Consider the following 10,268-nt stretch of genomic DNA (forward strand, 5'->3'; position numbering starts at 1 on the left):
TCAGCGTTTGTACATATGCTCACGATCGTGGACGTCGTCGATAGAACCGATATAATAAATCTACCGTAGTGGTATACGCGGTGAAATGTGCATATTTTGTTTGTCTTCCTGGGTTGTCGGAAGCAAGGTAGCGCGATGCTACTATTACTTTTTTGCAAGTTGCTAGATAAACAAATTTCAGGTTAGAATCAGCTTGCAACTTAGGCTCCCTACAGTCCATTCACAGAATAAAGCTTTTTTTTTGGATTTCTATTTGATATGGTACATGGGAGGGACATCATCTGGGCGAGCTCAGAGATTCCACAGTGTCTTTTCCTTTGGTGCCGTTTCTGCGGATAAAGGATCTGTATTCCCTGAAGGTCATAGATTGATAGCGCGGGGGAGTCGCTTTATTCATCAATTCCTTAAGCGGGCCAACTACACAATCGTTCGCCGGATTACAGAAAGCAGCGATTGATACCCTCTTCTTGTCCCGGTTCACAATGGCTCGGTGCTCCACGCTCTTATATTTGCCATTACACAGGATCTGAATCCAAATAGCCGAGTTCGTCAGCATTTGCACATACTAACTTACTAAAAGATTATAGAGCTTCACAAGGGGAAATTTAGCAACAACAAAGACGAAAATTCTTATATGAATAATCCTAGCGCCTACCTGAATCTGATCGCCCAGATTGACAACTAGTCCACCTGCAACGGGATTGACAGTAGCCCACCGTCCATCGTACCGCACCTGTAGACCCTCAACGTTCTCATCTTGCAGAAGGACGGTGAGGCCCCCAGGGTCCGAGTGAGAAGAGAGACCAAGAGTGAGGTCTGGCTGTGGGCATGGTGGATAAAAGTTGACCCGGATAGAGAGACTGCTATCCTGGTTACCGAATGCTTCTCTCAACGTAGAAGGCGGAATGTCCAGGGTAGAGGAAATGGCGCTCAGCAGCTTTTGGCTCAATTTCGCAACGTGACGACTGTATTCGTCCATTGTTTCCCTGCACGATTAAAATCAACGAAGACAAAATGAGAGAAACCCACATTTTCTCCAATCTGAATATAAAGCAGATTACTGTCTCTGTGTACTTATTAGCAATTGGAATGGTCACGTTTATAGACATTCACCTCCACAAGGCTGGTCGTGTTGGCCACTTTGTTGTGTCTCTGATACAAGTGGGCAAGATATTGAGATAGAAGTAATCACCCCAATCCAAGATTGCACCCTTTTCGATCCCAAGGCGACTGCCATAACCCTCGTAAGTCAAGGGATTGTTAGCATATGCTTGCTTTTCTTCCAGGGGCAGGTCAAAGAACTGCTGGGACACCAGCAACATTCTTTGAAGAAGAGAGAGGGGAATTCCATGATTGACAATTTGGAAGAAACCCCACTCCTCGCAGGCATGAGCTATTTCCGCCAAAATCAGTTTTCGTTTCTTCTCGTCCTCAAATCCAGACATGTCAATTTGCGGGATTTCCAACTGTTCAGCGTTTGTGTCATGCTGAGAAGGCCGCTCGGACTCGGGCCTTACGTACTGGGAAGGCAGAGAACTGAGGCCACTTTCCGCAAGGATTTGGACGCGTTGGATGGGCTCAGGCCAGTCCACGGGGTCACCGGCTGCGAAACTGGTGACAATGGGACGAGCGACGGCAGCGGCCATGTTGGAGGAGGTCGAATATGGGGGTAGATGAGAAGAGGGGGATCGAAGCGGGGGGGAGTACAGAGAGATAGTGCCTAATGTGTAAAAGATATGGGCTAGGCTAGACTGAACAAGCTGGGGTTATTCTTAAAGTGCTGAAAGAGGTGGGAAAGTCTGAAAGGGTGGGGGTGCTTATATAGCCTTAAAAAGCCGGAAACAAGGCAAAGGAAATTGAGCTGTAGAGGAAGAGAGGGGGAGTACGCTGAGGGAGCGAGAGAGAAGGAAGGCACAGGAGAGGCAAGCAGAAAGGTGAGTGGGAAAGCTATGGAGGGACTGTGCAAAGGGTGGTGATGGCGTTGATATGCGTCGTCTGGAGAAGGCAAGGGCTGGGGACAAAGCAGAGGAGCAGTACGAGTGTACTGCAGAGGATACAGAAGGGAGATAGAGAGGGAGAGGCAAACTGTGGGTGTGGGGTTGGGAGACAAAGAGCAGGCCAGTGAGCGGTCTGTGCTGTGTGGGTGTTGAGGAGGCCTTCAGCTTTATAGCTCTGCACTAGGAAGATGGAGGGTCAATTTCTGCACGAGGCAAACACAAGTGGAGAAACTGAAAGAGGAACTGCGGGCAAAGGATGAAGAAGATGAGTAACTGCATGTCTCCAATGGCCAAGGGCTCAAGCCTCACACAGAGAGTAACTAACTGCAAGGAGGAACACTCAAACGTACACTTTGTGTGCACTGTGGAGTTTGATCTTTGTGTGCACTGTGGAGTTTGATCCAAGTATTGAGGGCTTAGGTCACATGGTCACTTTTGTTCTTACAAGTCCTTCATTGAATATTATAGGAGAAGCTCTTACATACTTTACGATCTTCTCCTATGATATTCAAGCTAATGCATCTTTTTAAAAGAAATAACAGTTTAATGCAACTTGTAAGTGCAACACGGTTTCCACAAGTTCACCTTCTCCCTTTGGGGTCTCATTTCACTTAGTCATTTCTGCTCTTTAAAGTCTCTCGTTGAATATTTTAAGCGTACTTCAAGTAAAAGCTTCACCTATACTATTTCAAGAGTACTTCAAGTAGTATTTACAAAAATAAAAGCTAAATGCAACAAGTAAATACGGTTTCAAATGCCACAAGTTTAATGCAACTTGTAAGAGCCAAAAGTGGACACCTTTTCAAAATGCCTCAAGGGACTAGTAACTCCACACAAAGATGGATAAGCTTAGTTGAGTACCATAGGGGGTACATTAAACCATAGCCCCCTTCTGAATATAAAGCACATGCTCTTATATCCAAGGGAGCACCTTGTTTGACCCTCAAAACGTGGGCACCCACTACCCCCTTCATCATGCTCATGTCATCACATAAGTATTGGGCCCTAGTCCATGCACTAAGATCATATTCCCCCCTCCCCATATCTCACCTTCCCCAAAACGTCCTCCCTCCCTCTCCATTCTACATGATCCTTCCTTCATTTGTATAATGAGCTTCCAAGAAAGAATGGGATCATGCCATATTTTTATCACCTCCCTCCTTGCTTCATGGAGTTCTCCCCACCCAACCCCATCCACAAACTCAAAAAATATTTGTAGAATCCCATGATGTCCAAGGGAGTAGCTTCTTACATCCCTCACAATCTCTAAGTGAGTGCTTACCAAAATTCATTCATTTGATGTGGGTCGTGCATCCAAAACTTTTGGGGCAACCCCCATAATACTTGGTGCCTTGGTGATCAATGGCATTTTACCCAAACTCCTATTATCATTTTTATTTAAAAAGGAGGAGGTATGTGGGAGTCACTAAGAAACCTTAATTTCACACACATCTAAGGGCCATTCACAAGGTCGCTACTTACATTTGCATTTCATTATAGTTATTGTTTTTTTTTACTACTTTTGTCTTTCTAGTGCAAATCAAATACCTTCAATGAGTGCTTTCTCTTCTTTGTATATTAAATTATAGTTTCAAGTGGACCCCTCCTTTTCAAATGACCTATAATAATGATGAGATTTTCCACAATTTAGGCGATTATTAAAACTAGTAACTCCACAAAGCAAGTATCCCATTATTTTGAATTTACTTCTAGTAGCTATAACAAGAATGAAAAGTCTTCACAACTAATGCAACTATTCGAACAAGAAATTCAAGGAACCACATGTACTCCCATGGCAATCTCTTCAATTGCAAGTAAGCCTTGATTTGCAACATGTAATTGCTAGAGGTGTAAGCATACTCCAAATTTATTCTTAATGGAGTGCCATGAGTGCTCCTAGGATGGAGGACCCCACAGTCCATAGGCTTAAAATGGGATTAATAACATTTGTCATATGTGACCACATACTCCTTATCAAACTTCTCTTCCCTCCGTTTGTTAAATATTTATACTCCTATCCTCCCAGAATTTTGTATTCATATCTTTGCATGCTTTTGTTCACCACGTTTTGTTTGACATTTTTTATCCTATACCTCATAGGAAAGCGAACTTGAACATATCCCAAATTACACTTGTTAAGTATTTTCCTTATGTTGCCTACGTTTTTTAAAAATATTCCCATATCATAAGAAATTTCAAATTGTTTCTTCGAAATAGATGACGTCATTGCTCTTATGGGTCTACGAGTCCCTATCGTGTATATGTGCATGTGCATAAGTTTAAAGTCACATTATTCATCACACGATCAACATCTCATCACATCTCCAAATATGAATTATTTTGATTCATGGTGGATAGTGCCAACTTGATTAAAAAATGCTTATACAGGATGTGACACACTAGGTACAACCCCTTAGCCACATATCTAGTTGAACGATAGAATAATTTACTAATAAAATATGCTATGGAAGCACGAAATGTTATGAGAGGGGAAGTGTCTGCAACTTTATAACAAGGTTTTATGTTCATGTTGAGGAAAGATACAAATTCAAGGAGGCTGGCGCCTATGAATTTCATAGGGAGGCAAGAAGAAAGGGAGGGGAGAGGGGTTACAATATGAACTTATTGCATATGACCTCAAGATAATGGATCTTTTAGTTACAATATGAACTTATAGCATGTGACCTCAAGACAATGGATCTTTTAGTTGACAATTTTTGTCTATAAACATTCTTTACAAAGGGATTATAAGTTGGAGATAGAGAAAGCTCTCATTTTTACATGCAAAAAGTCAATGAACAAGGAGTTATAATAAAATTGTACAAAGGAAAGTGTTAGAAATGTGCTTTAAATATTTAACAACTAAGAGAGAGAGAGAGAGAGAGAGAGAGAGAGAGAGAGACGGGGGGGGGGGAGAGGGAGTGCACCCAAAAGTATATAAGCATAGCATGTGGGTTCAAGATACGTCTTTGAATCAAGAAATTGCACACAAATTTACATATGTAAGGGGACATTTTAATCTTTTAAGCTCTACAATACAAAAGGAATCTAGGCATGTGTGGTAGGGGCTTTGTTATTAGCCCTTGAAGGAACATTTTAAAAACATAATGTCTTCCAAGTGCTCCTTTAAAACTACACCCGAATTCTATTGCAGATTCACCATAATCTTTATGGTTCTAGTCAACATCAACATTGTTATACACTAAGAACTACATTTGCTCAAATTGAGACATATCCTAGATTACTATGTGTACAATGCACCTAGATTCACCTTTGAGTTTACTCATAATCCAATTATCAAATTGAGACAAATATCCTATGTCTACAATGCACCTAGATTCACCTTTGAGTTCAGTGATTTCCAATTATCAAAGTAAAAAAATTTAATGGGCACATATTACTAGTTCCTCAACTGCCCAGGTTCACGTTTGATTACTCATAATCCAATTATCATATTAGGAAATGAAAGTTATGAGCACATGGTAGCTAACTACTGATAGATGCTACATCATAGAACCTCATTATAAGCCTAATTTAAAAAGTATCCAAAATCATAGTACCCACAAGGATGCATGACCTAAAGGCTATCACACACAATACATAGACCTTTCCCTAGATGATCTAAAAATAGTAATTTTAAAGTATAAAGTGAATGGCTACCCTTTGAGTATATCTTAGTCATTTTACATTAGTTTAAAATGGGTGGTTTTTTTAACATTAGATTGAAGTATTTTCTAATAATTTCATTTCAAAGTAGTCCTTTGAGCATTACTAAAAAGATGGATACCATTTTAGAGGATGAGGAGCACATGTTTACCTTTATAGTGTACATTGAACGAGCATTGAACACTATGCATGATCCAAAAGTTGAGCCTCTTTTGTATTAATATTTAATGTGAATTCCTCATACCATTAAAAAATCTAGTTCTTAGCAATTAAATGATTTAGTTTATCCTTTCTAAAAACTTCTAACCAATGCATTTCATAGCATAACTACACAAACCCCATACAAGATTATAGTTGTTTACAATTATGTACTAGATGCGAATGGTATACTGATGTTTCCTTGAATGAACACTTTTTTGGAAATCAATGGATATTTCCATTTGGTACATCAACTTCCTATAAGAAGAGATAATGAAAATACCCCAGTATTCATGTAGCCCTATCATAGTATATTTTAAGGTCACTTCACCCCCTCCTAGGCATTGTGCATGTGCATGCACTTGGAGGGGTGACCTCACCCCTTTGATTCATGGTGCATGCACTTGCATAGTTGACCTTTAAAATTAACCAGATCTCTCATTTTCTTTCTCAATGTGTCAAGGAAAACATAAAGAACTATGGAAGGGACTAAGTACCCAAGGGATGTGATACTAGAAAAACTTGCATAAAACATGCTTTTAAGGGATAATATCTAAACCCTACTCACATACGCACCCTGCATTTCTCTTTCTAAAATTTGTATGTGAAGAATGTTTGAATAAAAATCCTCTTTTCTATGTAAAACTTTGTGCCTTCATGAAACTTAAAGCCCTCTTATGTTGAATCCAAATTGTATGGTTACATATTTTTAGTGGAACCTTAGGACTAAGTAGAAATTTATTGTAATTTGCATAAATGTGGAGGGTTATGCTCAAGCCTATGTAAATTTATCATGTGCACTTAATAGGACAATGATTTAAAAATTAACTAATAGGTGATAAATATATTGACCAGTTATCCAGGTTCCAAGATCAAGGTCCACTTACCTGTCACCATCCAAACAAACTAGGTGTTAGAACAACATAGTTACATTTGGGTAGACATGTAATGCCTGTTTTCCCCAGCTTGTTATCGCTTTACCTAGGAATATAGACAACCATATGGATTCTTAGATAATTTAAAAAATTTTTAAGTCACAAGTGGAGCAAGGAGTGAATGAGAGCATGGGTTGAGAAGGGGTGGTATGGGAGGATTAGTGTGCTTGGTGTGTGGGGTGGTTTTATAAAGAGTATAAAGGGGCAATTTCACAAGGTGTACATAAAAGAATAATTCATGGATGGAAAAGTATACATGTGTGTGTGTGGCCCACCCCAACCCAGAAGGTAAGACCACATGGTGGGGAGTAAGCCCACCATGTGGAACTTGCTCCCCACCTACTAATAATAAGTGAATAAAAGTGGGTCTATATGATAAGTGTCAAAATGAAAAAATGATGCCAATAGTAAATGCGTAAACCACTTCTGCAAAATAAATACAAAAATTAGTAGAAAAAAGGTGGATCACAAAATGACTAGGGATTATCCATGCTAAAGAATTATCCAATGGATGTGAATTAATTGTATGGCACTATCCCAGACCAAAGGCTAGTTGAGAAATCAAAGTGTGTATTTAGATTAAAAAGTCCCATCAATAATTGAGCCATATAATTAATTCCATCAATTGGATAAAAAGTTAAAAAAATGGAGAACAACTAGAGTTTGCAAAAGTTTCCACCAAAATTAAGAATTAATAGGAACACGCCAAATTGTGGAACTTTTTCCATGTTTACAGATATCTCATAGAGGTTATAATCATGACGTGTTCTTGATATCCTAGGACAGTCACTCTATGGTAACACATGCGAGGAAAAACACATTTTAAAATACTCCTATATGGCTATGATTATATTAGATAAGGACTTTTTAGACCTCTTCTTGTAATAATATTGAGTTTGACACTGTATAGTATTGAAAAAAGATGTCGAATCCTCAGGCAGTCCAGGTTCCAAGGTCAGGGTCCACTTACGTACCACCATCCAAACCTCATCCAAACAAACTAGGTGGTGTTAGAACAACATAGTTACATTTGGGTAGACAGGTAATGCCTATTTTCCCCAGCTTGTTATCGCTTTACGTAGGAATATAGACAACCATATGGATTCTTAGATAATTGAAAATATGTTTAAGTCACAAGTGGAGCAAGGAGCAAATGAGAGCATGGGTTGAAAAGGGGTTAGTGGAGGTATGGGAGGATTAGTGTGCTTGGTGTGTGGGGTGGTTAAATAAAGAGTATAAAGGGGAGATTTCACAAGGTGTACTACATAGATAATTCATAGGTGGAAAAGTATACATGGGTGTGTGTGTGTGTGTGTGTGTGTGAAGAAATAAGTGTATGTGTGTGTGAGATACATCTACTAATCAAAATTATGGGGGGTGTGTGTGTGTGTGTGTGTGGCCCACCCCCAACCTAGAAGGTAAGACTACATGGTGGGGAGTAAGCCCACCATGTGGAACTTACTCCCCACCTACTAATAATAAGTGAATAAAAGTGGGTCTATATGATAAGTGTCAAAATGAAAAAATGATGCCAATAGTAAATGCGTAAACCACTTCTGCAAAATAGATACAGAAATTAGTAGAAAAGAGGCAGATCGCAAAATGACTAGGGATTCATCCATGCTAAAGAATTATCCAATGGATGTGAATTAATTGTATGGCACTAGCTCAACCAAAGGCTACTTGAGAAATCAAATTGTGTGTCTAGATTAAAAAGTCCCATCAATAAATGAGCCATACAACTAATTCCATCAATTGGATAAAAAGTGAAAAAATAAAGAGCAACTAGAGTTTGCAAAAGTTTCCACCAAAATTAAGAATTAATAATAATATTGAGTTTGACAAACACAGTATTGAAAAAAGATGTCAAATCCTCATGCAGTCTAGGTTCCAAGGTCAGGGTCCACTTACCTGTCACCATCCAAACAAAGTAGGTATTAGAACAACATAGTTACATTTGGGTAGACAGGTAATGCATGTTTTCCCCAGCTTGTTATCGCTTTGCCTAGGAATATAGACAACCATATGGATTCTTAGATAATTTAAAAAATGTTTAAGTCACAAGTGGAGCAAGGAGCGAATGAGAGCATGGGTTGAGAAGGGGTTAGTGGAGGTATGGGAGGATTAGTGTGCTTGGTGTGTGGGGTGGTTAAATAAAGAGTATAAAGGGGAGATTTCACAAGGTGTACATAAAAGAATAATTCATGGATGGAAAAATATACATGTGTGTGTGTGTGTGTGTGTGTGAAGAAATAAGTGTGTGTGTGTGAGAGATACATTTACTAATCAAAATTATTGTGTGTGTGTGTGTGTGTGTGTGTGTGTGGTGAGAGAGAGAGAGAGAGAGAGAGAGAGAGAGAGAGAGAGTTTAATGCAATGTAGTCACTTTCTTATAGCAAAGTTTTATGTGAACCATAACACATGTAATGGTGTTCTCCCAAGAGAGTCAAGTTATACCCAAATAGTAGAAAGTGAGATGGATTACATTGGAACAATACAAGCTATCATGAAAGTGAAATTTTACGAATCTAACATGTTATATTGGATGTGAAATGGTGCAAACTTATCTATACAAGACTTCAAGAAAGCACAACAAAAGATTCAAATGGTTTTTTCTACATTCACTCATTGAAAAAAAATCGAGGTGACCTATAGATACATCTATGCTACATCATCATTTTAATAGGCATTAACATTTTTGTACTATTTCTTATTGGTTAGTTTGGGCTTTAGATTAATGATGCATATAATAATATAAGTTGCTCTTAGGTTATTTTTCAATTGAATCGCATGGATGCAAAATGATGGTATGTGATTCAAGTTGCATAGTAAGGAGGTGATGTTTCTTTCAAGATGATGAGATAAAGAAAGAGATGCAAGCAATTCCAATGAGCCCGTGGCTACACAACCGCAATGAGATACTAACAATTTAAGATCTTCATGTCATTACTTAGAGCTAGATGTGTTGGATCTAATTTTAAAGTTTGCAAGGTTGTCTTGTGAATGAAGGGAGCTTGAAGTAAGAATTTCTCCCTCTTACTCCATTATTATCTTTTTAGGTAGGTTCTATCTTCTTCCTACGTTTTTGTCTAATATTTTTCTACTTTGTAGTAAGTATTAAAGCTTGATTGATTGTATCCAATCATGAAACTTAAATACGAGAAGGCCACACTATATGAGAAAATTTAGTCTTAAATGGATGCTATTGGTTCCATGAAATATTAAGGTAGTGCATGGACTATATAAGTTAATCAGATTGTATTTTATTCCCTTGGTTTTAGAGCATTCCCTTAAATATAGATGCAACCAAAATGGATACACCCAATCATGATTTATCCCGGGTTTATCCCTTGACTTGTTTTAGGTTGTTACGATAATATTCATAGGGTCCATTATGGACTAAGGTGAATGGCACGGGTAGCCAACCACCACTGCATGATTTTGGCATGTCCAATTGTACTGAAGAGGCTCA

At 38.7% G+C, this 10,268-nt stretch overlaps 1 protein-coding gene across 1 annotated transcript; it reads right to left on the reverse strand.

The window, feature by feature from the left end:
* Positions 1-236: 236 nt before the first annotated feature.
* LOC147885150 (jasmonate-induced oxygenase 1-like) lies at positions 237-2,248 on the reverse strand. The gene is made up of 3 exons (XM_087397394.1): positions 1,114-2,248; positions 656-986; positions 237-526 (listed from the first exon to the last, which is right to left on the reverse strand). Exons 1-3 carry the CDS (start codon positions 1,644-1,646, stop codon positions 278-280), a joined length of 1,113 nt encoding a protein of 370 aa, XP_087253520.1. The 5' UTR covers positions 1,647-2,248; the 3' UTR covers positions 237-277.
* Between the last annotated feature and the right edge of the window lie 8,020 nt (positions 2,249-10,268).

The sequence above is a fragment of the Dipteris shenzhenensis genome, chromosome 26 (genome assembly GCF_047967505.1).
Source record: "Dipteris shenzhenensis isolate YYH24624 ecotype China chromosome 26, Dip_SZ_1.0, whole genome shotgun sequence".
NCBI classification, from domain to species: domain Eukaryota; kingdom Viridiplantae; phylum Streptophyta; class Polypodiopsida; order Gleicheniales; family Dipteridaceae; genus Dipteris; species Dipteris shenzhenensis.

Bases quoted from the DNA above. Each gene is read 5' to 3' on its own strand.
- LOC147885150 (XM_087397394.1), bottom strand. From the start codon at position 1,646: ATGGCCGCTGCCGTCGCTCGTCCCATTGTCACCAGTTTCGCAGCCGGT. The intron at 987-1,113 runs GTGAATGTCTAT...TTAATCGTGCAG, and splicing joins ACACGACCAGCCTTGTGGAG to GGAAACAATGGACGAATACA. The intron at 527-655 runs GTAGGCGCTAGG...ATTTGGATTCAG, and splicing joins ATCTGGGCGATCAGATTCAG to ATCCTGTGTAATGGCAAATA.